We start from the raw sequence: 27,890 nt of genomic DNA, 5'->3' as shown, positions 1-27,890 counted from the left end.
ATTACCTATCTGACAGAGCCGCGCTGTTATAGTACTGACAACATTACCTATCTGACAGAGCCGTGCTGCTACAGTACTGACACCATTACCTATCTGACAGAGCCGCGCTGTTATAGTACTGACAACATTACCTATCTGACAGAGCCGTGCTGCTACAGTACTGACAACATTACCTATCTGACAGAGCCGTGCTGCTACAGTACTGACAACATTACCTATCTGACAGAGCCGTGCTGCTACAGTACTGACAACATTACCTATCTGACAGAGCCGTGCTGCTACAGTACTGACAACATCACCTATCTGACAGAGCCGTGCTGCTACAGTACTGACACCATTACCTATCTGACAGAGCCGTGCTGCTACAGTACTGACAACATTACCTATCTGACAGAGCCGTGCTGCTACAGTACTGACAACATTACCTATCTGACAGAGCCGTGCTGCTACAGTACTGACAACATTACCTATCTGACAGAGCCGTGCTGCTACAGTACTGACAACATTACCTATCTGACAGAGCCGCGCTGCTACAGTACTGACAACATTACCTATCTGACAGAGCCGTGCTGCTACAGTACCAACAACAGACAAACAAGGAGCATCGTCGTTCTCAAGACAAACAAAGCCTCTTTCTCTTCTTATGTTCTCATTTTTTATTAGTCTTCTTTCCTCCTCTCGTTCTTTCTCAGCATAGCTGGTTGTTCAGCCTCTCCTCTAGCTATCTGTGGAATCAGAATTTGGGGCCAGATGTGACACCTGAATAGGCTATAATGGACAATAAAACTACAGACACCGCTGTCAGGAACTAAACATCAAGTAGAATTGGCTGCTTTTAATGAGAACTGAGTTGGTTGCCAGCGACAGCGACGACCATAATTTTGTATTATAGTTTTGCTTGGTTTCAACAAATCAATACAACATCAAGGACAAGACTGGATTGACATTTTACAATACAAGCTCAGGGCCAGAATTTAGTGGAATACTGATATGGAATTCTGTTGCAGCCAACTCCAATGTCAGAGATGGACTCCTCTCTCAACGCCATAGTCTCTAGGAAGAAGTGTTTGTGTTTGTAATCTTGGATCATTAAAACTAGTTTTGGAACTACATCCCTGATTCTGAATCATCCCTCCTATGAGATCATAGTCTTGGGTGTTCTGGCCCAGATAAAAGGGACTGTACATACTAATAAATAAAGCAAAACATTTTATAACTCAAGTACAAACTGCTTAGGAAATCTCCATCAACTGATGCTGCCTTCTCGTCAAGGACTGCCCAGACACAAATCGTCCCTTTGTCTATCAAAGCTGAACAGAGAGATTTTTAACTGCATTCTTTTCAAGAGACGACAGCCCAGATACAGATGCGTTGTTTAAGATTCTAAATCTTATGTGCTCAGTTAACTGCTGTGTGTCATTGAGAACGTTTCAGTGAACCTGTCAGTCGTCTTATTGAAGAGTCAATGTGGTTATGAGTGATAAGGTGTAACAGTAGGAGAGTGTACAGGCAGAGAGTCAGGGTGGTTATGAGTGATAAGGTGTAACAGTAGGAGAGTGTACAGGCAGAGAGTCAGGGTGTCATAGACAATGTTACTGCTATGTCTCCTATTACCAGTCTGCCATTATAATTACTATCAGGATTATAGATCATTAGTAGTCAGAAGAATCAACACCGCCTTGTGTCTCTGGAGGACAGAACAGAATAAAATACAATACAAATTTGCTTTGCAACAAAGAATCTTTGTGAAATGCTGATGATGAAGAATAGTGGTGGGGGCTTTGGGTAACAGTAGTAGTGGTGGGGGCCAGGGGAATGGGACAGATGGGACGGAGGTAATGAAGGTCTTGGTGCCCATGCTGAACGGCCTCATCCTGGTGACGGGCCTGGTGGGTCACTGCCTGGTCATGTCCACCCTTGCTGGCCGGAGAAGGAGGCGATTGAATGATTGTCTGATTGATTGATTTCGTACAGTTAAAAACGATTTAAAACTAGAAAGAAAGAACCCAGAGGACGAGCGTTAAAAACACTTATTTTAACACTCATATCCATGATCCATTCTAGTGCTGCATCTACAGTGCATTCAGAAAGTATTTAGACCCCTTGACTTTTTCCACATTTTGTTATGTTACAACCTTATTTTAAAATGGATAATAAAACAATTTTCCACATCATTCTACACACAATACCCCATAATGACAAAGCAAATACATTTTTCTTTAAATGTTTGCACATTTATTAAAAATAAAACAGAAATACCTTAATTACATAAGTTTTCAGACCTTTTGCTATGAGACTCGAAATTGAGCTCAGGTGCATCCTGTTTCCATTGGTCATCCTTGAGATGTTTCTAAAACATGTGGTAAATTCAATTGATTGGACATGATTTGGAAAGGCACACACCTGTCTATATAAGGTCCCACAGTTGACAGTACATGTCGAGCAAAAACCAAACTAAGGAATTGTCTGTAGAGCTCCGAGACAGGATTGTGTCGAGGCACAGATCTGGGGAAGAGTACCAAAACATTTCTGTAGCATTGAAGGTCCCCAAGAATCCAGTGGCCTCAATTATTCTTAAATAGAAGAAGTTTGGAACCACCAAGACCCTTCCTAGAGTTGACCGCCCGGCCAAACTGAGCAATCGGGGAAGAAGGGCCTTGGTCAGGGAGGTGACCAAGATCCCGATGGTCACTCTGACAGAGCTCCAGAGTTCCTCTGTGGAGATGGGAGAACCTTCCAGAAGGACAACCATCTCTGCAGCACTCCACCAATCAGGCCTTTATGTTAGAGTGGCCAGACGGAAGCCACTTCTCAGTAAAAGGCACATGACAGCCCGCTTAGAGTTTACCAAAAGGCACCTAAAGGACTCTCAGACCATGAGAAACAAGATTCTCTAGTCTGATGAAACCAAGATTGAACTCTTTGGCCTGAATGCCAAGCTTCACGTCTGGAGGAACCCTGGCACCATCCCTACAGTGAAGCATGGTGGTGGCAGCATCATGATGTGGGAATGATTTTCAGCGGCAGGGACTTCGAGACTAGTCAGGATTGAGGGAAAGATGAACGGAGCAAAGTACAGAGAGATCCCTGCTCCAGAGCACTCAGGACCTCAGACTGGGGCGAAGGTTCACCTTCCAACAGGACAATGATCCTAAGCACACAGCCACGACAATGCAGGAGTGGGGTCGGGACAAGTCTCTGAATATCCTTGAGTGGCTCAGCCAGAGCCTGGACTTGAACCCAATTGAACATCTCTGGAGAGACCTGAAATAGCTGTGCAGCGATGCTCCCCATCCAACCTGACAGAGCTTGAGAGGATCTGCAGAGAAGAATGGGAGAAACTCCCCAAATACAGGTGTGCCAAGCTTGTAGCGTCATACTTAAGAAGACTCTAGGCTGTAATCGCTGCCAAAGGTGCTTCAACAAAGTACTGAGTAAAGGGTCTGAATACTTATGCAAATGGGATATTTCAGTACCTTTGGGGTCACATAAGAGCCACAGGTACTTACGTGACACCACAGGTACTTATGCGACCCCACAGTACATCCAGCTACCGCTCGGTGGCCATCTTTATCTACCTACTGGCGTCCTCTGCAACGTTGGTTAACCCCGTCCTCTACGTGATCATGTTCAATAAGTTCAGCAGGGATCTGATGGAGTTAGGGAGGGAGTGCTGGGAGGGTTGCAGGGGGGTGTACAGGTGTGGTGGGGGGCAGGGACATGGTGCAGCATTTCAACACTGTGGAGCTGGATACTTCACCACTAACCCTACCCGGATTTTAAGGGTTACTAACTATGGACCCTCTATGGACACTCGATGGATATTTAATGAAGATTAACAGACCTATGGACACTCGATGGATATTTAATGGGTCCTAGAAAAACATGCTTGTTTGAAGAAGATCTGTCTTACAACCTATTCAACATCATTTCATTTCAATAAACACAATCAGCTCAGCTCAGCTCAGGCCATTAGCTTTTTCCTCTTCATCATATCACAAACTGATCCGAGCTGTATGTGTGTGTGATCTGACCTACAAAGTAATGGTCTTATAGAAAGGATCAGCAACAATGTTTTGTCACTTGTGGACAATATAAATATAAAAAAAGAGAGTCGCACACTGTATATATAAACTCCCAGAAACGTTGGTATTTTACCCAATAAATGACTGGGACTTTATATATAGATAGGGTGTGCGACTTTCTTTATGTATTTGTATAGCTAACAGTTTATTCGCCGTTAGTCAACACCTCTACACAAAATCATTTCTCTGGGTGTGTGCCAGCTCATTCTTTTTATTATCCTTGTGGACAAGATAACATAACAGACTAAACATTACTACTCACTCTCTACAACCTTCTGCAGTTCTGATCCGTCATCGTTGATCTGCTGGATGTTTCCAAAGTGTATGTCACTGAAGAAGATCCGGTTGGCTCCCCTCCCCCCTCCTCCGCGGTAGTCAAAGGTCAGGGCGATGACGTTCTTCATGTGTTCCGGGTCCTCAAAGGGCTTGATGGGGGCGTTCAGGTTGGTCTCGTCTGATAGGTGGATACTCTTCAGAATGGTCCGCTCCGAGTACAGCAGGTAGCCGTCGTAGTCGCGGCAACTGTGGCTGTCCTCGGCCAGCATGCCGTGTGCGCAGGCGCAGGTTCGCTCCCCGTTGCCGCGGTAAAGGCAGAGCTGTTCGCAGCCGCCATTGTTGTTTTTACAGACGTTGGTGCCTGAGGGAGAACACACACATCATTCTCATAGACACATACGTCTCATAGACACACACTGATCACACACATCATTCTCATAGACACATCATTCTCATAGACACATCAGTCTCATAGACACACACTGATCACATACATCAGTCTCATAGACACATCAGTCTCATAGACACATCAGTCTCATAGACACATCAGTCTCATAGACACATCAGTCTCATAGACACACACTGGTCACACACATCATTCTCATAGACACATCATTCTCATAGACACATCAGTCTCATAGACACACACTGGTCACATACATCAGTCTCATAGACACATCAGTCTCATAGACACATCAGTCTCATAGACACATCAGTCTCATAGACACACACTGATCACACACATCATTCTCATAGACACATCATTCTCATAGACACATCAGTCTCATAGACACACACTGGTCACATACATCAGTCTCATAGACACATCAGTCTCATAGACACATCAGTCTCATAGACACACACTGGTCACATACATCAGTCTCATAGACACATCAGTCTCATAGACACATCAGTCTCATAGACACATCAGTCTCATAGACACACACTGATCACACACATCAGTCTCATAGACACACACTGGTCACATACATCAGTCTCATAGACACACTGGTCAGACACATCAGTCTCATAGACACATCAGTCTCATAGACACACACTGGTTAGACACATCAGTCTCATAGACACACACTGGTTAGACACATCAGTCTCATAGACACATCAGTCTCATAGACACATCAGTCTCATAGACACATCAGTCTCATAGACACATCAGTCTCATAGACACATCAGTCTCATAGACACATCAGTCTCATAGACACATCAGTCTCATAGACACATCAGTCTCATAGACACATCAGTCTCATAGACACATCAGTCTCATAGACACATCAGTCTCATAGACACATCATTCTCATAGACACATCAGTCTCATAGACACACTGATTAGACACATCAGTCTCATAGACACATCAGTCTCATAGACACATCAGTCTCATAGACACATCATTCTCATAGACACATCAGTCTCATAGACACATCAGTCTCATAGACACATCATTCTCATAGACACATCAGTCTCATAGACACATCAGTCTCATAGACACATCAGTCTCATAGACACATCAGTCTCATAGACACATCAGTCTCATAGACACATCAGTCTCATAGACACATCAGTCTCATAGACACATCATTCTCATAGACACACTGGTTAGACACATCAGTCTCATAGACACATCAGTCTCATAGACACATCATTCTCATAGACACATCAGTCTCATAGACACATCAGTCTCATAGACACATCAGTCTCATAGACACATCAGTCTCATAGACACACTGGTTAGACACATCAGTCTCATAGACACATCAGTCTCATAGACACATCAGTCTCATAGACACACTGGTTAGACACATCAGTCTCATAGACACATCAGTCTCATAGACACATCAGTCTCATAGACACATCAGTCTCATAGACACATCAGTCTCATAGACACATCAGTCTCATAGACACATCAGTCTCATAGACACATCAGTCTCATAGACACATCAGTCTCATAGACACATCAGTCTCATAGACACATCAGTCTCATAGACACATCATTCTCATAGACACATCAGTCTCATAGACACACTGATTAGACACATCAGTCTCATAGACACATCATTCTCATAGACACATCAGTCTCATAGACACATCAGTCTCATAGACACATCATTCTCATAGACACACACTGGTTAGACACATCAGTCTCATAGACACACACTGGTTAGACACATCAGTCTCATAGACACATCAGTCTCATAGACACATCATTCTCATAGACACACACTGGTTAGACACATCAGTCTCATAGACACACACTGGTTAGACACATCAGTCTCATAGACACATCAGTCTCATAGACACATCAGTCTCATAGACACATCAGTCTCATAGACACATCAGTCTCATAGACACATCAGTCTCATAGACACATCAGTCTCATAGACACATCAGTCTCATAGACACATCAGTCTCATAGACACATCAGTCTCATAGACACATCAGTCTCATAGACACATCATTCTCATAGACACACTGGTTAGACACATCAGTCTCATAGACACATCAGTCTCATAGACACATCAGTCTCATAGACACACACTGGTTAGACACATCAGTCTCATAGACACACACTGGTTAGACACATCAGTCTCATAGACACATCAGTCTCATAGACACATCATTCTCATAGACACATCAGTCTCATAGACACATCAGTCTCATAGACACATCAGTCTCATAGACACATCAGTCTCATAGACACATCAGTCTCATAGACACATCAGTCTCATAGACACATCATTCTCATAGACACACTGGTTAGACACATCAGTCTCATAGACACATCAGTCTCATAGACACATCATTCTCATAGACACATCAGTCTCATAGACACATCAGTCTCATAGACACATCAGTCTCATAGACACATCAGTCTCATAGACACACTGGTTAGACACATCAGTCTCATAGACACATCAGTCTCATAGACACATCAGTCTCATAGACACACTGGTTAGACACATCAGTCTCATAGACACATCAGTCTCATAGACACATCAGTCTCATAGACACATCAGTCTCATAGACACATCAGTCTCATAGACACACTGGTTAGACACATCAGTCTCATAGACACATCAGTCTCATAGACACATCAGTCTCATAGACACACACTGGTTAGACACATCAGTCTCATAGACACATCAGTCTCATAGACACACACTGGTTAGACACATCAGTCTCATAGACACATCAGTCTCATAGACACATCATTCTCATAGACACATCAGTCTCATAGACACATCAGTCTCATAGACACATCAGTCTCATAGACACATCATTCTCATAGACACACTGGTTAGACACATCAGTCTCATAGACACATCAGTCTCATAGACACATCAGTCTCATAGACACATCAGTCTCATAGACACACTGGTCAGACACATCAGTCTCATAGACACATCAGTCTCATAGACACATCATTCTCATAGACACATCAGTCTCATAGACACACTGATTAGACACATCAGTCTCATAGACACATCAGTCTCATAGACACATCAGTCTCATAGACACACACTGATCACACACATCAGTCTCATAGACACATCAGTCTCATAGACACATCAGTCTCATAGACACATCAGTCTCATAGACACATCAGTCTCATAGACACATCAGTCTCATAGACACATCAGTCTCATAGACACATCAGTCTCATAGACACACACTGGTTAGACACATCAGTCTCATAGACACACACTGGTTAGACACATCAGTCTCATAGACACATCAGTCTCATAGACACACTGATTAGACACATCAGTCTCATAGACACATCAGTCTCATAGACACATCAGTCTCATAGACACATCAGTCTCATAGACACATCAGTCTCATAGACACATCAGTCTCATAGACACATCAGTCTCATAGACACATCAGTCTCATAGACACATCAGTCTCATAGACACATCAGTCTCATAGACACATCAGTCTCATAGACACATCAGTCTCATAGACACATCAGTCTCATAGACACATCAGTCTCATAGACACATCAGTCTCATAGACACATCAGTCTCATAGACACATCAGTCTCATAGACACATCAGTCTCATAGACACACTGATTAGACACATCAGTCTCATAGACACACACTGGTTAGACACATCAGTCTCATAGACACATCAGTCTCATAGACACATCAGTCTCATAGACACATCAGTCTCATAGACACATCAGTCTCATAGACACATCAGTCTCATAGACACACACTGGTTAGACACATCAGTCTCATAGACACATCAGTCTCATAGACACATCAGTCTCATAGACAACCTGGTTAGACACATCAGTCTCATAGACACATCAGTCTCATAGACACATCAGTCTCATAGACACATCAGTCTCATAGACACATCAGTCTCATAGACACATCATTCTCATAGACACACTGGTTAGACACACACTGGTTAGACACATCAGTCTCATAGACACATCAGTCTCATAGACACATCAGTCTCATAGACACATCAGTCTCATAGACACATCAGTCTCATAGACACACTGGTTAGACACATCAGTCTCATACAACTAACACAACACACAAGGGTTAGAGAGAATTCCATTTCAATTCAATCTAGGATGGGAATACAAATATTTTTATTTATTTGGAATTTCAATTTAATTTCCTTATTGGACCGATATGAAATGAAATGCACCCTGTGTGTTTGTGTTAGGGGTTAAGTGTTCTTACCTTGTTGCCTGTCCCTGTTGAAGACCTTGATGTCCTTCAGCTGTACACCGATGCCTGTCCTCAGATACACATATTCTGTAGCGTTGTCTTTGTTGCCTCTCTTGATGGAACCGTTGGCATGAGTCCTGGTCCAACACAACATACAAAACACTATCAGCCACTTTCAACAGGCTTGGAGGAAAAACAACAACATTTGTAGTAAATTAAACTTATGCAAAGGGGATACTGGATGAAGGCAACAATATCACATACAAGACTGTCAGTCAATTTAAATAGGCTTTGAGGAAAATGTAATCCCATTGCATACTGTAGTCCTTACTGTTCGTCTATGGTCAATGCTCCACATAGGAGCCAAGGTCTTCAGTCAAGTTAGTCAAACATACTACAGCAGTGCAGCAGGGAATATTAAGGGTTAAACAAGGAGGAGATGACAGGGATAGGACAGCAGGCAGCTCACCTGTCACTCCAGTAGATGAAGCCCTCGAAGACGGACACAGCGAACATGTCCATATTGTTATTGGCCAGCACCAGCTCTCTGTTTTCTCCATTCTCCAGATTGATACGCTCTATCCTATCAGTCCGCGCATCACACCAGTACAACCGCCGCTCCTACACACAAACAATCAGAACAACAATATCAAGCAGAAAAATATTCAGTATTTTCGAAACAACAAGGTTGTAAAGAGGAGAAAAATCCTGGATATGTGTGAATCTGAAAGAAGGATTTGTAAATAATCTGAAATGTGGATTTTGCTAATAAAGTGATAAATATATTGTGTGTGTGTGTGTACTGTACCTTGTAGTCGATGGAGATTCCGTTGGGCCACATGATGCTGTCATTGACCAGGACAACTCTCTGAGAGCCGTCCAGACGGGCCCTCTCTATACGGGGGACCTGACCCCACTCTGTCCAGAATAGATACCTGCAGGGACACACAGACACACACACTCATATGAGGTTGAAAGAAAGCAATCTATGTTATTTTTGCTCTGTATAGATTAAATATCACAATAAACACTTACTTACAATGTACCATCATATAACTAGCTACTGCTTGTAATTATTAATCAAAGTGCAAATATTGCTGGTTGCTGGACTAATAATACCCCATACCAGTCCTAGTAGCCAAGCCCCAGTCCCAGTAGTCAAGCCCCAATAGCCAAGCCCCAGTACCAGTAGTCAAGCCCCAATAGCCAAGCCCCAGTCCCAGTAGCCAAGCCCCAATCTGAGCCCCAATAGCCAAGCCCCAGCCCCTGTAGCCAATCCCCAGTAGACAATCCCCAGTCCCAGCCCCAATAGCCAAGCCTCAGTCCCAGTAGCCAAGCCCCAGTCCCAGTAGCCAAGACACAGTCCCAGCCCCAATAGCCAAGCCCTAGCCCCAGAAGCCAAGCCCCAGTCCCAGTAGCCAAGCCCCAGTCCCAGTAGCCAAGCCCCAGCAGCCAAGCCCCAGCAGCCAAGCCCCAGCCCAAATAGCCAAGCCCCAGCTCCAATAGACAAGACCCAGTGGCCAAGCCTCAGTCCAAGCCCCAGTCCAAGCCCCAGTGGCCAAGCCCCAGCCCCAGCAGCCAAGCCCCAGTCCCAATAGCCAAGCCCCAGTCCCAATAGCCAAGCCCCAGTCCCAGCCTCAGCCATAGTAGCCAAGCCCTAGTAGCCAAGCTCCAGTGTCAGCCCTAGTCCCAGTAGACAAGCCCCAGTCCCAGCCCCCAGCCCCAAAAGCCAAGCCTCAGTCCCAGTAGCCAAGCCCCAGTCCGAGACCAAATAACCAAGAACAGCCCCTGTAGCCATGCCGGAGTAGACAATCCCCAGTCCCAGCCCCAACAGCCAAGCCTCAGTCCCAGTTGCCAAGCCCCAGTTCCAGTAGCCAAGCCCCAGTCCCAGCTCCAGTAGCCAAGCCCCAGTCCCAGTTCCAATAGCCAAGCCCCAGTCCAAGTAGCCAAGCCCAAGCCCCAATAGCCAAGCCCCAGTTGCCAAGCCTCAGTCCAAGCCCTAGCCCCAGCAGCCATGCCCCACTCCCATTAGCCAAGCCCCAGTCCTAGACCTAGTAGTCAAGCCCTGGTAGCCAAACTCCAGTCTCAGCCCTAGTCCCATTAGACAAGCCCCAGTCCCAGTCCCAGCCCCAAACCCCAGTCCCAGCCTCAGTCCCAGTCCCAGTCCCAGTAGCCAAGCCTCAGTCCCTAGCCACTCACCCTCTTTCTGGGTGGACGGTGATGGCACGGGGCTTGTCCAGACCCTGGGAGATGACCACATAGCGGAATGAACCATTGAGTCTGGCCACCTCGATCACGTCAAAGCCCTGGTCTGTCCAGTAGATGTTACCTGACAGGAGAGGGACAGGAGGGGTCGGGGTCAGTGTGTGTGTGTGTGTGTGTGTGTGTGTGTGTGTGTGTGTGTGTGTGTGTGTGTGTGTGTGTGTGTGTGTGTGTGTGTGTGTGTGTGTGTGTGTGTGTGTGTGTGTGTGTGTGTGTGTGTGCATGATTCTGTATGGTCCATGCATGTGTGTATCCATGTGTGTGTGTGCGTGCGTGCTTCTGTATGGTCCATGTATGTGTGTATCCATGTGTGTGTGTGTGTGCGCCTGTGGTTGTTCTCTGACCTGCTATCCAGTCCACAGTGATGCCCTCCACCCTGCCGATGCCGTTGGTCACCACGTCTTCTCTCCAGGTCTGGTCTCTCTTAGCTCTGCTAATGGTGCTCAGGCCCATGTCCACCCAGTAGATAGTGTCATTGTCTACATGGCAGGACAGAGTGATGACGGTAAGTAACTGGATACAACAATCACTCAGGCAGGCACAGTGTAATAACAGTTCAGGTACACTTCACAGCACGGTTGGTGTGACTTGATCCTCAAACCAAACTCTTGTATTGCTGTTGGTGGGTCCGTAGCAGTACACTCACCAGCGTGGAAGTCGATGCCCACAGCCAGCGAGGTGCCAGACACGGGCACCAGGGCATCGGATTGATCAGACGGGTCCAGGGGGATTCCTCTAATGCCCTCATGTACTGAGTAGAGCAGGAAGGAGCCCATGCCTGGAGAGAGAACACATAACAGTTAATAACACTACTGTTAGAGTATACAGTGTATCCTGGGGTGTATGTAGAACAGTGTAGCTATATCTAGGAAGTACAGTAAGAATGGCCATGCACCTGTCACCTTTTAAATATTTTGAATCATTTTGCAATGTAATTTGTGGATTTGAATAAAGTATTTCAAATGTGTTGGTCTGTTACCCTCGCAGGACTGCCGCCCACTCTGGAGGCTGTAACCTGCGGTACACATACAGGCTCTGGTGCTAGGGGAGGTGGGCAGGCACAGCTGGGAACAGTCTCCATTCTTATTGCTACACAGGTTGATGCCTGGGACAACAGAGAATAAAAGACAGTTCAAAACAGCAAAACAATAATAACAAAACAGGACTTTTCAAAACCTGTCAGTCAAAAAGAAAAACCTTTCTAACTCATTCAGTTGCATAGTGTCATTCATTCATTAACTCATCTGAGTTGTACCTGTTAGGTTGGTAAGTGTGACATGGTCAGTGAAATCCTACCTGTACCAGTCTGCATGCTCAGTGTGACATGGTCAGTGAAATCCTACCTGTACCAGTCTGCATGCTCAGTGTGACATGGTCAGTGATATCCTACCTGTACCAGTCTGCATGCTCAGTGTGACATGGTCAGTGATATCCTACCTGTACCAGTCTGCATGCTCAGTGTGACATGGTCAGTGAAATCCTACCTGTACCAGTCTGCATGCTCAGTGTGACATGGTCAGTGATATCCTACCTGTAACAGTCTGCATGCTCAGTGTGACATGGTCAGTGATATCCTACCTGTACCGGTCTGCATGCTCAGTGTGACATGGTCAGTGATATCCTACCTGTACCGGTCTGCATGCTCAGTGTGACATGGTCAGTGATATCCTACCTGTACCAGTCTGCATGCTCAGTGTGACATGGTCAGTGATATCCTACCTGTACCGGTCTGCATGCTCAGTGTGACATGGTCAGTGATATCCTACCTGTACCAGTCTGCATGCTCAGTGTGACATGGTCAGTGATATCCTACCTGTACCGGTCTGCATGCTCAGTGTGACATGGTCAGTGATATCCTACCTGTACCAGTCTGCATGCTCAGTGTGACATGGTCAGTGAAATCCTACCTGTACCAGTCTGCATGCTCAGTGTGACATGGTCAGTGAAATCCTACCTGTACCAGTCTGCATGCTCAGTGTGACATGGTCAGTGAAATCCTACCTGTACCAGTCTGCATGCTCAGTGTGACATGGTCAGTGATATCCTACCTGTACCAGTCTGCATGCTCAGTGTGACATGGTCAGTGATATCCTACCTGTACCAGTCTGCATGCTCAGTGTGACATGGTCAGTGACATCCTACCTGTACCAGTCTGCATGCTCAGTGTGACATGGTCAGTGATATCCTACCTGTACCGGTCTGCATGCTCAGTGTGACATGGTCAGTGATATCCTACCTGTACCGGTCTGCATGCTCAGTGTGACATGGTCAGTGATATCCTACCTGTACCGGTCTGCATGCTCAGTGTGACATGGTCAGTGATATCCTACCTGTACCGGTCTGCATGCTCAGTGTGACATAGTCAGTGATATCCTACCTGTACCGGTCTACATGCTCAGTGTGACATGGTCAGTGATATCCTACCTGTACCAGTCTGCATGCTCAGTGTGACATGGTCAGTGACATCCTACCTGTACCAGTCTGCATGCTCAGTGTGACATGGTCAGTGACATCCTACCTGTACCAGTCTGCATGCTCAGTGTGACATGGTCAGTGATATCCTACCTGTACCGGTCTGCATGCTCAGTGTGACATGGTCAGTGATATCCTACCTGTACCAGTCTGCATGCTCAGTGTGACATGGTCAGTGACATCCTACCTGTACCAGTCTGCATGCTCAGTGTGACATGGTCAGTGATATCCTACCTGTACCAGTCTGCATGCTCAGTGTGACATGGTCAGTGACATCCTACCTGTACCAGTCTGCATGCTCAGTGTGACATGGTCAGTGACATCCTACCTGTACCAGTCTGCATGCTCAGTGTGACATGGTCAGTGATATCCTACCTGTACCGGTCTGCATGCTCAGTGTGACATGGTCAGTGATATCCTACCTGTACCAGTCTGCATGCTCAGTGTGACATGGTCAGTGATATCCTACCTGTACCAGTCTGCATGCTCAGTGTGACATGGTCAGTGATATCCTACCTGTACCAGTCTGCATGCTCAGTGTGACATGGTCAGTGAAATCCTACCTGTACCAGTCTGCATGCTCAGTGTGACATGGTCAGTGATATCCTACCTGTACCAGTCTGCATGCTCAGTGTGACATGGTCAGTGAAATCCTACCTGTACCAGTCTGCATGCTCAGTGTGACATGGTCAGTGATATCCTACCTGTACCAGTCTGCATGCTCAGTGTGACATGGTCAGTGATATCCTACCTGTACCAGTCTGCATGCTCAGTGTGACATGGTCAGTGAAATCCTACCTGTACCAGTCTGCATGCTCAGTGTGACATGGTCAGTGATATCCTACCTGTACCAGTCTGCATGCTCAGTGTGACATGGTCAGTGATATCCTACCTGTACCGGTCTGCATGCTCAGTGTGACATGGTCAGTGATATCCTACCTGTACCAGTCTGCATGCTCAGTGTGACATGGTCAGTGAAATCCTACCTGTACCAGTCTGCATGCTCAGTGTGACATGGTCAGTGAAATCCTACCTGTACCAGTCTGCATGCTCAGTGTGACATGGTCAGTGAAATCCTACCTGTACCGGTCTGCATGCTCAGTGTGACATGGTCAGTGATATCCTACCTGTACCGGTCTGCATGCTCAGTGTGACATGGTCAGTGACATCCTACCTGTACCGGTCTGCATGCTCAGTGTGACATGGTCAGTGACATCCTACCTGTACCGGTCTGCATGCTCTCGTTGTAGATCTTCATGTGCGTCATGGGAGAAGTGTTGTTACGTAGCACCTTCCAGTTCCCCCCGTCACTCTTATCACAGGTCCCTATCTGGTCTGTCCCCTGGTCGGCCCACCACAGCTTGTCTCCTACACACACACACACACACACACACACACACACACACACACACACACACACACACACACACACACACACACACACACACACACACACACACACACACAGACACACAGACACACACACACACACACACACACACACACACACACACACACACACACACAAATTGGTGTTTTGGTGTTTTGTGTCAACCAGCCTCAAGCTCATGCTTCAAGAAAATGCTCTCTTTCATGTAATCAATGGACAATAAAGCTTTTTCAAATTGAACTGAACACACACTATCTCTCAAAGTCACAACAGACAGGTATTTAAAGACACAATAGTGGGTTGACGGATAACACTAAAGCAGGACACAACAGTCTGTTTCTCCCTTACCCATGATGGCCAGAGCAGAGGCCTTGGTCAGCTTGCCCGGTTTGACCCCGTCCAGGACCTCCAGGCCTGAGCCATCCAGCTTACAGCGACTGATGGTGCCGTTCCCTGAGCTGACCCAGTACAGCTGCTCACTGTCGTAGTCTACAGACAGGCCTGGAGGGGACAGAAAGGTTACATTTAGCACAACACGATCACAGTCAGAATCTCTCTCTCTTTCACACAGTCTGTCGTAGTCTATGGACAGGCCTGGAGGGAGGACAGACAGGACAGACACACCACTACTGAACATGGTCAACTCGCTCTCTCTCCCTCTCTCTCTCTCTCTCTCTCTCTCTCCCCCTCTCTCTCTCTCCCCCTCTCTCTCTCTCTCCCTCTCTCTCTCTCTCCCTCTCTCTCTCTCCCTCTCTCTCGCTCTCCCTCTCCCTCTCCCTCTCAAATTTTCTGTCACTCTGGCCCTCACTTTCTTTCATACTCTCAGCATTGTTTCACACGACACTCACCTATAGGGCTCCTCTGATTGGTGAAGAGCGTCGTATGGTTGCTGCCATCCATGTTGGCCACACTGATGTTGTCCCCATCGGTCCAGTACAGCTTTCTGGAGAAGGACACACACATGACATGTTACTATACATTAATCTTGGCTTGACTGTCACGTGACTGAAATCACAGTGACAACATCAACGTTCTTTTGCTGTCATTGTGTTATTCCAAACTCCATTCCCACTCCTCTAGTGTGTGTGTGTGTGTGTGTGGTGTGTGGTGTGTGGTGTGTGTGTGTGTGTGTGTGTGTGTGTGTGTGTGTGTGTGTGTGTGTGTGTGTGTGTGTGTGTGTGTGTGTGTGTGTGTGTGTGTGTGTGTGTGTGTGTGTGTGTGTGTGTCCCACTAACCCCAGTACAGGGTGCAGGACCAGACAGTTGGGTTTATCAAGGCCCTGGATTACAGCGTTCTTAAAGGATCCGTCCAGTCTGGCCACGTTGATCTGTTTCTTATTGACATCATAGCTGGTCCAGAACAGGTTCCTAGACACCCAGTCTACTGCCAGACCATGGGCGTTGGGCAGGTCTGAAGAAAACAAGCACACATACAGGCAATTTTAACTAAACCACTAACTACATTAAATAAACAAATTCCTTGATCTAAAATTTGCCCAGTGGATTCCAAAGCAGTATTTGTTTTCTTTCAAAGACTTCATCTGCTCTTCATTGAGCTTGCCAGGAACTTTGGAACTTATAGTCGTAAAGGTACAAAACTCACACGCCTGAAAGAAAAGAACCCGAATCTGATCCCAAGATAAAGTGGTCTTCCTACCAGCAGACACCACAGTCTCCACTCCGGTCCCGTTGATGAAGGCTCTCTTGATGGTCTGGGTTCGAACATCTGACCAGTAGATCCGGTTCTCCAGAGCGTCATAGTCCACCACAGTCACGTTGTCTATGTCTGGCACCGTGAAGGAGATGATGTAGTTATAGTAGGGGTTGTCTATGTCCACTCCCCTGATCTCTGTCTGACGGGCATACAGCAGGAACTGACGGGACTCTTGTAGGGGAGAGAATGGAAGAGACAAGGGATAAAGGGGAAGAGTTACCATCAACACATCACAAAGACAGTATTTCAACATATCCAAATGTTATGCAACAGCTGCTGGACTAAAATGGAGCTATTCTCATTAGGAAGACAATCATCTGATTGTGTGTCTAAATTACAGAAAATTACACACACATTCCACATTCAGACCCAGGTCAGACCCATTGGTCATCACTCAGCCCTCTGAGTATGTGTGTGTGTGTGTTGCTGTGTGTTCCTACCTTTGCAGGTGTGTTTGTCAGCCTGCAGCTTCATGAGGTGCGGACAGGCACAGGAGAAAGTCTGGTTGTAGCTGATCAGACACAGGTGAGAACAGGGGCTCTGCCCATCAGCGGTTGCACAAGGGTTAGGAGCTGAGGGGAAGAAGACATGTTAACCACTGTGATCAGCTCTCTCCTAGTGTTAACCACTGTGATCAGCTCTCTCCTAGTGTTAACCACTGTGATCAGCTCTCTCCTAGTGTTAACCACTGTGACCAGCTCTCTCCTAGTGTTAACCACTGTGATCAGCTCTCTCCTAGTGTTAACCACTGTGATCAGCTCTCTCCTAGTGTTAACCACTGTGATCAGCTCTCTCCTTGTGTTAACCACTGTGATCAGCTCTCTCCTTGTGTTAACCACTGTGATCAGCTCTCTCCTAGTGTTAACCACTGTGATCAGCTTTAATAATTGCCTGAGTAATGTGCTTTGTCCACTCATCTCTGCTCTCCTGCGCCTGACTTCCATGCACCAGCTACACCCACCCATTGACAGCATATGATACAGTATCTGAGTGAGACTGATTAACAAGATAAATGGGGGCCCCCCGGCCGGTAATTCAACCACGATAACAAGTTTAAAAATCTGGTCGCTAAACTAACTTAGCAATCTCAATAATGTTAGCTGACATGGACTAATTGACTATCAGTCACTGACATAACAAGAGAAAAACTGCTGATGCACAACCAGATTTCGAAATTGCCCCTTGTGTATTCTACTATTGAGTCTAAAAAGTCAAATACTGCAGTGTGTGGCCTTTATTATCCACAGTATGTGGCCTTTATTATCCAGTGTTTGGGCTTTATTATCCACAGTGTTTGGGCTTTATTATCCACAGTATGTGGCCTTTATTATCCACAGTGTTTGGGCTTTATTATCCACAGTATGTGGCCTTTATTATCCACAGTGTGTGGCCTTTATTATCCACAGTATGTGGCCTTTATTATCCACAGTGTGTGGCCTTTATTATCCACAGTGTTTGGGCTTTATTATCCACAGTGTGTGGCCTTTATTATCCACAGTGTGTGTGATTCACAGGATCATGTAGGTAACACAACACATGGGACAACAGTGAAAGGTCAGCTGTCTGAGGGGAGTTGAGTGTTTGGATTCAGCAGGTCTGGAGTGTAGTGAACCACTCTGCAGTCCTTCCCTTTCCTCCATCACTGCACCAAAGTGTGTGTCACAGTCCAGTTAGCAGTAAGAGGCAGCCGTGAAGTGTGAGGTTGCTTGTGTGTGTCGGCGTGCATGCGTGCGTGTGTACAGTGTCTTCATAATGTATTCACATCCCTTGACACATCCCTTGACCCCATAATGTCGAAGTGAAATTATGTTTTCACACATTTTTACAAATTAATAGTCAATAAGTATTTAACTTGTTTGCTATGGCAAGTCTAAATGAGTTCAGGAGGACAATGTTCCTTAACAAAACGCTAGACAAACATTTTCAGATTTTGCCTTAGTTTCAAATAGATTTAAGTCAAAACTGTAACTCGGCCACTCGGGAACATTCACTGTCTTCTTGGTAAGCAACTCCAGAGTTGATTCAGTTTTTTTTATCCTAAAAAACTCCCTAGTCCTTGCCGATGACAAGCATACCCATAACATGATGCAGCCACCACTATGCTTGAAAATATGGAGAGTGGTACTCAGTAATGTGTTGTATTGGATTTGCCGAAACATAATACTTTGTATTCAGGACAAAAAGTTAATTGTTTTGCCTAATGTTTTGCAGTATTACTTTAGTGCCTTGTTGCAAACGGGATGCATGTTTTGGAATATTTGTATTCTTTACAGGCTTCCTTCTTTTTCTCTGTCAATTAGGTTAGTATTGTGGAGTAACTATAAAGTTGTTGATCCATCCTCAGTTTTCTCACAGTCATTAAACTCTGTAACTGTTTTAAATTCACCATTGGCCTCATGGTGAAATCACTGAGTGGTTTCCTTCCTATCCGGCAACTGAGTTAGGAAGGACGCCTAGATATTTACAATGCAAAGTGTAATTAATAACTTGACCATGCTCAAGTTACCAATCTACCAATAGGTGCCCTTCTTTGCAAGGCATTGGAAAACCTCCATGGTCTTTGTGGTTTAATCTGCGTTTGAAATTCACTGCTCATCTGAGGGACCTTACAGATCATTGTATGTGTGGGGTACAGAGATGAGGGAGTCCATGCAACTTGTGACTTATGATCAACAATCAATTTAACAGAGCTTGAAGAATTTTGAAAATTATAATGGGCAAATGCTGCACAATCCAGGTGTGGAAAGCTCTTAAGAGACTTACCCATAACGACTCACAGCTGTAATCGCTACACAAGGTGCTTCTACAAAATATGGACTCAGGAGTGTGAGTACTTACGTAAATGAAATATTTCTGTATTTTCTTTTCTTAAATTTGCAAAAATGTCTAAAAACATGTTTTCACTCTCATTATGGGGTATTGCGTGTAGATAGATGAGAACATGTTGGAATCAGGCTGTGACACCAAAATGTTGAATAGGTCAAGGGTTATGAATCATTTCTGAAGGCTCTGTACGTATTTATGTAAGCATCCGTCCGTCCGTGTGACCTACCCTGGGGCTGTCTGGAGGGATGATACACCTGCAGGTCGAAGGGTTGTGTGTTGGTGCGTTGGATCACGGTTACGTTGTTGCCGGTCCACTTGTTGGCCTTGGCCAGGGTGTTGGTCCTCCAGTCTGTCCAGTACACCTCTCCTCCGTACATAGTGACAGCAAAAGGATGAGACAGGTACTCATGACCCCTCAGCACCTCGATCAGACCAGAGCCGTCATACAGAGCAGAGTAAATGGCATCAGACCTGGGGAGAGAGCATTTATGAGAGGAGGTGAGTAGGTGAGGGTGTGTGTGTGTGTGTGTGTGTGTGTGTGTGTGTGTGTGTGTGTGTGTGTGTGTGTGTGTGTGTGTGTGTGTGTGTGTGTGTGTGTGTGTGTGTGTGTGTGTGTGTGTGTGTGTGTGTGTGTGTGCGTGCGTGTGTGTGTGCGTATAGTAAGGAGAGCAACAGTACCTGGCATCGATCCATACAATGCGTCTCTCCATGTAGTCTACAGTCAGTCCGTTTGGCCAGCCACCGCTGCCAGTCTCTCTGTGGATAGTCCTCCTGGCCTCACCACTCATAGATGCTGCCTCTATCCTGGGCAAGCTGGCATCCCAGTCCGTCCAAAACAGAATACTAGACACAGACCAAGAAAAGAAAGAGAAACACACATTCAGGAATATTCAGCAGCATTACACTACCGGTCAAAAGTTTTAGAACACCTACTCATTCAAGCGTTTTTCTTTATTTGTACTATTTTCTACATTGTACAATTTTGACTGATATTGTATGTCATACATACAGTATGAGACTGTGAAGAGGTACTACTATGCAATCACATTATGGCTCTTTGGTTCTATGGTTCCATGATATCTATTATATCTAAGAACACATTTTTATTTACAATGACAGCCTTGGAACAGTGGGTTAACTGCCTTGTTCAGGGGCAGATTTGATCTAGCAACCTTTCAGTTACTGGCCCAACACTCTAACCACTAGACTACCTGCCACTCCATGGTTCCATGGTATCTGTTCTTTTTTTAACGTAACCTTCATTTAACTAGGCAGGTCAGTTAAGAACAAATTCTTATTTACAATGACGGCCTAGGAACAGTGGGTTAACTGCCTTGTTCAGGGGCAGAATGACAGATGTGTTACCTTGTCAGCTCGGGGACTCAATCTAGCAACCTTTCAGTTACTGTCCCAACGCTCTAACCACTAGGCTACCTGCCACCGCACAGTTCCATGGTATCTGTTCTATGGTTCTATGGTATCTGTCCTATGGTTCTATAGTATCTGTTCAATGGTTCTATGGTATATGTTCTATGGTTCTATGGTATTGGTTCTATGTTATCTGTTCTACAGTATCTGTTCTATGGTATCTGTTCTATAGTTCTATAGTATCTGTTCTATGATATCTGTTCTATGGTTCCATGGTATCTGTTCTATGGTTCTATGGTATCTGTTCTATAGTTATGTAGTATCTGTTCTATGTTTCTATAGTATATGTTATATGGTTCTATTTTTGGGCTCCAGAGTGGCGCAGTGGTCTAAGGCACCGCATTTCAGTGCATGAGGTGTCATTACAGACCCTGGTTTGATTCCAGGCTGAATCACAACCAGTGATTGGGAGTCCTATAGGGCGCTGCACAATTGGCCCAGCACTGTCCCGGTTAAGGTTTGGCCGGGGTAGGCTGTCATTGTAAATAAGAATTTGGTCTTAACTGACTTGCCTAGTTAAATAAAGGTTACATAAAATATGGTATCTATTCTATGGTTCCATGTTATCTACCCATCGCATGGGTCCAGTGTGATGGCCCTGGGGTGCTTCACCTACCCCAGCTAGGTGGTCCTCATGGTGCTATTGTCTACTCTTCACAGTTCTAAGGACAGGCTTCAATGAGGCAGAAGTCTGTATGTTGATGTGATTCTGACAGGTCAGATAGCTAGCACCAACGACAAGAAGCTGCCGTGTGGGGAATCGTACGTGGCTCGTTTCAGCTTGTTGTATCTTTTTATTGATATCATGTCTTGTTTAGAGTTTTTTTTTGACTGATGTCAAAATCTACACTTTACTGTTCTATACTAATCTACACTTTACTGTTCTACTGTAATCTACGCTTTACTGTTCAATACTAATCTACACTTTACTGTTCTATACTAATCTACACTTTACTGTTCTATACTAATATACACTTTACTGTTCTATACTAATCTACACTTTACTGTTCTACTGTAATCTACGCTTTACTGTTCTATACAAATCTACATTTTACTGTTCTATACTAATCTACACTTTACTGTTCTATACTAATCTACACTTTACTGTTCTACTGTAATCTACGCTTTACTGTTCTATACTAATCTACACTGTACTGTTCTATACTAATCTACACTTTACTGTTCTATACTAACCTACACTTTACTGTTCTATACTAATCTCCCCTTTTTTTTTTATTTTTTTTTTTACCTTTATTTAACTAGGCAAGTCAGTTAAGAACAAATTCTTATTTTCAATGACGGCCTAGGAACAGTGGGTTAACTGCCTGTTCAGGGGCAGAACGACAGATTTGTACCTTGTCAGCTCGGGGATTTGAACTTGCAACCTTTCGGTTACTAGTCCAACGCTCTAACCACTAGGCTACCCTGCCGCACTTTAATGTTCTATACTAATCTACGCTTTACTGTTCTATACTAATCTACACTTTACTATTCTATACTAATCTACACTTTACTGTTCTATACTAATCTACACTTAACTGTTCTATACTAATCTACACTTTACTGTTCTATACTAATCTACGCTTTACTGTTTTGTAATCTATAGTTTTGTTTCCTCACCCATCTCTGGGGTCGAGGGCGATGGCCCGTGGGTGCTCCACCTCACCAGCCAGTAGGGTGGTCCTCATGGTTCCGTCCAGCTTGGCTACCTCTATCTGATCCAGGTTACTCTCCACCCAGTAGATGTTCCCTGCTATCCAGTCCACAGCCAGCCCTTCTGGAGTGGCCAGGCCATACTGGATCACCACCTCGAAACTGGTCAGAGCTGGAGGGGGTAGGAGGGGGGATGGAGGGGAGGAGAGAGGGGTAGGGTATGAAATGGGAGATAGAAGATGGCTGGGTTAGTGCCTTGCATGGGAAATTGTAGATTTGTTTGACACTCCAATCACCTACCTCAATACACAGAAGGATAAAAACGATTTGATGAAATTTGAAGAAAATAACATGATTAGATAGCTCTTCATAATGGACATGACAGAAATGGTACCCAGTGAACCAAGCTGTATTAGAGCTTTATGCAATGGGGTAATATCTGCTGAAGTAATACAATATGTCTGTCTAGCTCATGTCAAAAGACAGCAGCTAGAGACTAACTCCATCTTGCAGCTCACATGTTTAACTGCAGCAAACCGCTGACAAACTGAGAGGACTGTTTAGAATTCCTTCTCTGTGGAATCCGAATCAGTCAGTTGGTCAGTGTAGGATTTCTAGTGGGGGGTTTCTAGTGGGGGGTTTCTAGTGGAGGGCTTCAAGTGTGGGGTTTCTAGTGGAGGGTTTCTAGTGGAGGGTTTCTAGTGGAGGGTTTCTAGTGGAGGGCTTCAAGTGTGGGGTTTCTAGTGGAGGGTTTCTAGTGGGGGGTTTCTAGTGGAGGGCTTCAAGTGTGGGGTTTCTAGTGGAGGGTTTCTAGTGGAGGGTTTCTAGTGGAGGGTTTCTAGTGTGGGGTTTCTAGTGGGAGGTTTCTAGTGGAGAGTTTCTAGTGGAGGGTTTCAAGTGGGGGGTTTCTAGTGGAGGGTTTCTAGTGGAGGGTTTCTAGTGGAGGGTTTCTAGTGTGGGGTTTCTAGTGGGAGGTTTCTAGTGGAGAGTTTCTAGTGGAGGGTTTCTAGTGGGGCGTTTCTAGTGGAGGGTTTCTAGTGGAGGGTTTCTAGTGGAGGGTTTCTAGTGTGGGGTTTCTAGTGGGAGGTTTCTAGTGGAGAGTTTCTAGTGGAGGGTTTCAAGTGGGGGGTTTCTAGTGGAGGGTTTCTAGTGGAGGGTTTCTAGTGGAGGGTTTCTAGTGTGGGGTTTCTAGTGGGAGGTTTCTAGTGGAGAGTTTCTAGTGGAGGGTTTCTAGTGGGGCGTTTCTAGTGGAGGGTTTCTAGTGGGGGGTTTCTAGTGGGAGGTTTCTAGTGGGAGGTTTCTAGTGGGGGGTTTCTAGTGGAGGGTTTCAAGTGGGGGGTTTCTAGTGGAGGGTTTCTGGTGGAGAGTTTCTAGTGGAGGGTTTCTAGTGGAGAGTTTCTAGTGGAGAGTTTCTAGTGGGGGTTTCTAGTGGAGGGTTTCTAGTGGAGAGTTTCTAGTGGGGGGTTTCTATTGGAGGGTTTCTAGTGGAGGGTTTCTAGTGGAAGGTTTTTAGTGGAGTGTTTCTAATGGGGGGTTTCTAGTGGGGGTTTCTAGTGGAGAGTTTCTAGTGGGGGGTTTCTAGTGGAGAGTTTCTAGTGGAGAGTTTCTAGTGGAGAGTTTCTAGTGGGGAGTTTCTAGTGGGGGGTTTCTAGTGGAGGGTTTCTAGTGGAGGGTTTCAATTGGGGGGTTTCTAGTGGAGGGTTTCTAGTGGAGGGTTTCTAGTGGGGAGTTTCTAGTGGAGAGTTTCTAGTGTGGGGTTTCTAGTGGGGGTTTCTAGTGGAGAGTTTCTAGTGGAGAGTTTCTAGTGGAGGGTTTCTAGTGGAGAGTTTCTAGTGGAGAGTTTCTAGTGGAGGGTTTCTAGTGGGGAGTTTCTAGTGGAGAGTTTCTAGTGTGGGGTTTCTAGTGGGGGTTTCTAGTGTGGGGTTCCTAGTGGGGGGTTTCTAGTGGAGTGTTTCTAATGGGGGGTTTCTAGTGGGGGGTTTCTAGTGGAGAGTTTCTAGTGGGGGGTTTCTAGTGGAGAGTTTCTAGTGGAGAGTTTCTAGTGGGGAGTTTCTAGTGGGGGGTTTCTAGTGGAGGGTTTCTAGTGGAGGGTTTCAATTGGGGGGTTTCTAGTGGAGGGTTTCTAGTGGAGGGTTTCTAGTGGGAGGTTTCTAGTGGAGGGTTTCTAGTGGAGAGTTTCTAGTGGAGGGCTTCTAGTGGAGGGTTTCTAGTGGAGAGTTTCTAGTGCAGAGTTTCTAGTGGAGAGTTTCTAGTGGAGAGTTTCTAGTGGAGGGTTTCTAGTGGAGAGTTTCTAGTGGAGAGTTTCTAGTGGGGGTTTCTAGTGGAGGGTTTCTAGTGGAGAGTTTCTAGTGGGGGTTTCTATTGGAGGGTTTCTAGTGGAGGGTTTCTAGTGGAAGGTTTTTAGTGGAGAGTTTCTAGTGGGGGTTTCTAGTGGAGGGTTTCTAGTGGAGAGTTTCTAGTGGAGAGTTTCTAGTGGGGAGTTTCTAGTGGGGGGTTTCTAGTGGGTCTCTCTCTTTCACTCTCACACACACACACACACACACACACACACACACACACACACACACACACACACACACACACACACACACACACACACACACACACACACACACACACACACACACACACACACACACACACCTACCTCCATCTCCCCATGTGCACTTGTGCAGCTATCCCTCTCTTATCCTAGAAAAGCCTGTGACCTCAATGAAAGCTAAGTAGTAATGGTGTACAGCTGATGATTCTGTGGAGTCCTTCACATGGCCTTCCAACAGGCTTCTCACAGCTTGGTTGTTGTTATACTGCGGGAACCACAGTTGGCTCTTTTGTTTGTTGTTGGCAGTACACAGTGACCATGTTTGCCCCACAGTTTAGATGCTGCTGAATTGCTGAATCGTCTTCAATCAGAAGCAGCATGGACTGATCTATGGCTTGGACACAATGTCTCATAGGAGGGTTGATTTTAGGAGGGGTGGGAACGGGGAGTGTAATGTAGTGTCTCGTACGCTACCCCACTGTGTTTGTGTGTGCGTGCACCTGTGTTTGTGCGTGCGTGTGTGTTGCTCTGGCTAAGGCTGGCTGCAGTCACGCAACGGATGGTGAAACAAATGGGAAGAGACAAAGAAACAAAGTTCGGGAAAAGTACATTCACTCAGAAAAAGTACACATTTTGGGTAACCTATTTTCTTGTCCTAAGAGAATAATACAATGAAAGAAAAGAAAATAATAAAAACATTGTCCTTTCTTCTACAGAGGCGTTCTAATTTGGAAGCAAGATCAAATCAAATCAAATTTACATACATATGGTTAGCAGATGTTAATGCGAGTGTAGCGAAATGCTTGTGCTTCTAGTTCCGACAATGCAGTAATATCTAACAAGTAATCTAACAATTTCACAACAACTACCTTTTACATACAAGTGTGAAGGAATGAATAAGAATATGTACATATAAATATATGGATGAGCGATGGCCAAACGGCAGAGGCAAGATGCAGTAGATGGTATAGAGTACAGTATATACATATGCGATGAGTAATGTAGGGTATGTAAACATTATATAAAGTGGCATTGTTTAAAGTGACTAGTGATACATCTATTGCATCCTAGAGATTTGAGTCAGTATGTTGGCAGCAGCCACTCAATGTTAGTGATGGCTGTTTAACAGTCTGATGGCCTTGAGATAGAAGCTGTTTTTCAGTCTCTCGGTCCCTGCTTTGATGCACCTGTACTGACCTCGCTTTCTGGATGATAGCGGGGTGAACAGGCAGTGGCTCGGGTGGTTGTTGTCCTTGATGATCTTTATGGCCTTCCTGTGACATCGGGTGGTGTAGGTGTCCTGGAGGGCAGGTAGTTTGCCCCCGGTGATGCGTTGTGCAGACCTCACTACCCTCTGGAGAGCCTTACGGTTGTGGGTGGAGCAGTTGCCGTACCAGGCGGTGATACAGCCCGACAGGATGCTCTCGATTGTGCATCTGTAAAAGTTTGCGTGTGTTTTTGGTGACAAGCCGAATTTCTTCAGCCTCCTGAGGTTGAAGAGGAGCTGCTGCGCCTTCTTCACCACGCTGTCTGTGGGGGTGGACCATTTCAGTTTGTCCGTGATGTGTACGTCGAGGAACTTAAAACTTTCCATCTTCTCCACTACTGTCCCGTCGATGTGGATAGGGGGTTGCTCCCTCTGCTGTTTCCTGAAGTCCACGATCATCTCATTTGTTTTGTTGACGTTGAGTGTGAGGTTATTTTCCTGACACCACACCCCAAGGGCCCTCACCTCCTCCCTGTAGGCCGTCTCGTTGTTGTTGGTAATCAAGCCTACCACTGTAGTGTCGTCTGCAAACTTGATGATTGAGTTGGAGGCGTGCATGGCCACGCAGTCATGGGTGAACAGGGAGTACAGGACAGGGCTGAGAACGCACCCTTGTGTGGGCCCCAGTGTTGAGGATCAGCGGGGTGGAGATGTTGTTTCCTACCCTCAACACATGGGTGCGTCCCGTCAGAAAGTCCAGGACCCAGTTGCACAGGGCGGGGTCGAGACCCAGGGTCTCAAGCTTAATGACGAGTTTGGAGGGTAATATGGTGTTAAATGCTGAGGTGTAGTTGATGAACAGCATTCTTACATAGGTATTCCTCTTGTCCAGATGGGTTAGGGCAGTGTGCAGTGTGATTGCAATTGCGTCGTCTGTGGACCTATTGGGGCGGTAAGCAAATTGGAGTGGGTCTAGGGTGTCAGGTAGGGTGGAGGTGATATGATCCTTGACTAGTCTCTAAAAGCACTTCATGATGACGGAAGTGAGTGCTACGGGGCGATAGTCGATTACCTCAGTTACCTTAGCTTTCTTGGGAACAGGAACAATGGTGGCCCTCTTGAAGCATGTGGGAACATCAGACTGGGATAGGGATTGATTGAATATGTCTGTAAACACACCAGCCAGCTGGTCTGCGCATGCTCTGAGGACGCGGCTAGGGATGCCGTCTGGGCCGGCAGCCCTGCGAGGGTTAACACGTTTAAATGTTTTACTCACGTTGGCTGTGGTGAAGGAGAGCCCGCAGGTTTTGGTAGCGGGCCGTGTCGGTGGCAC

The 27,890-nt window shown here is 45.7% G+C and overlaps 1 protein-coding gene across 1 annotated transcript in view; it reads right to left on the bottom strand.

Moving 5' to 3' along the window:
• Positions 1 to 27,890, bottom strand: part of LOC139558002 (low-density lipoprotein receptor-related protein 1-like) — a 220,463-nt gene that overhangs the window by 56,783 nt on the left and 135,790 nt on the right. Inside the window, exons 26-42 of the mRNA XM_071373369.1 lie at positions 22,776 to 22,980; positions 20,406 to 20,570; positions 19,954 to 20,198; positions 17,342 to 17,473; positions 16,845 to 17,072; positions 16,424 to 16,598; positions 16,037 to 16,131; positions 15,537 to 15,689; positions 15,020 to 15,166; positions 12,306 to 12,431; positions 11,973 to 12,104; positions 11,671 to 11,805; positions 11,264 to 11,393; positions 9,873 to 9,999; positions 9,534 to 9,685; positions 9,077 to 9,201; positions 4,348 to 4,722 (exon numbers count right to left, since the gene is read on the bottom strand). Coding sequence (XP_071229470.1) covers positions 4,348 to 4,722; positions 9,077 to 9,201; positions 9,534 to 9,685; positions 9,873 to 9,999; positions 11,264 to 11,393; positions 11,671 to 11,805; positions 11,973 to 12,104; positions 12,306 to 12,431; positions 15,020 to 15,166; positions 15,537 to 15,689; positions 16,037 to 16,131; positions 16,424 to 16,598; positions 16,845 to 17,072; positions 17,342 to 17,473; positions 19,954 to 20,198; positions 20,406 to 20,570; positions 22,776 to 22,980 — 2,847 coding nt within the window. The remainder of the gene's footprint in view (positions 1 to 4,347; positions 4,723 to 9,076; positions 9,202 to 9,533; positions 9,686 to 9,872; positions 10,000 to 11,263; positions 11,394 to 11,670; positions 11,806 to 11,972; positions 12,105 to 12,305; positions 12,432 to 15,019; positions 15,167 to 15,536; positions 15,690 to 16,036; positions 16,132 to 16,423; positions 16,599 to 16,844; positions 17,073 to 17,341; positions 17,474 to 19,953; positions 20,199 to 20,405; positions 20,571 to 22,775; positions 22,981 to 27,890) is intronic.

This window comes from Salvelinus alpinus, chromosome 28 (assembly GCF_045679555.1).
Source record: "Salvelinus alpinus chromosome 28, SLU_Salpinus.1, whole genome shotgun sequence".
In the NCBI taxonomy this organism is placed as follows: Eukaryota; Metazoa; Chordata; class Actinopteri; order Salmoniformes; family Salmonidae; genus Salvelinus; species Salvelinus alpinus.
Note: the sequence above shows the minus strand (reverse complement) of the source record. Positions and strands in the feature narration are given on the sequence as shown.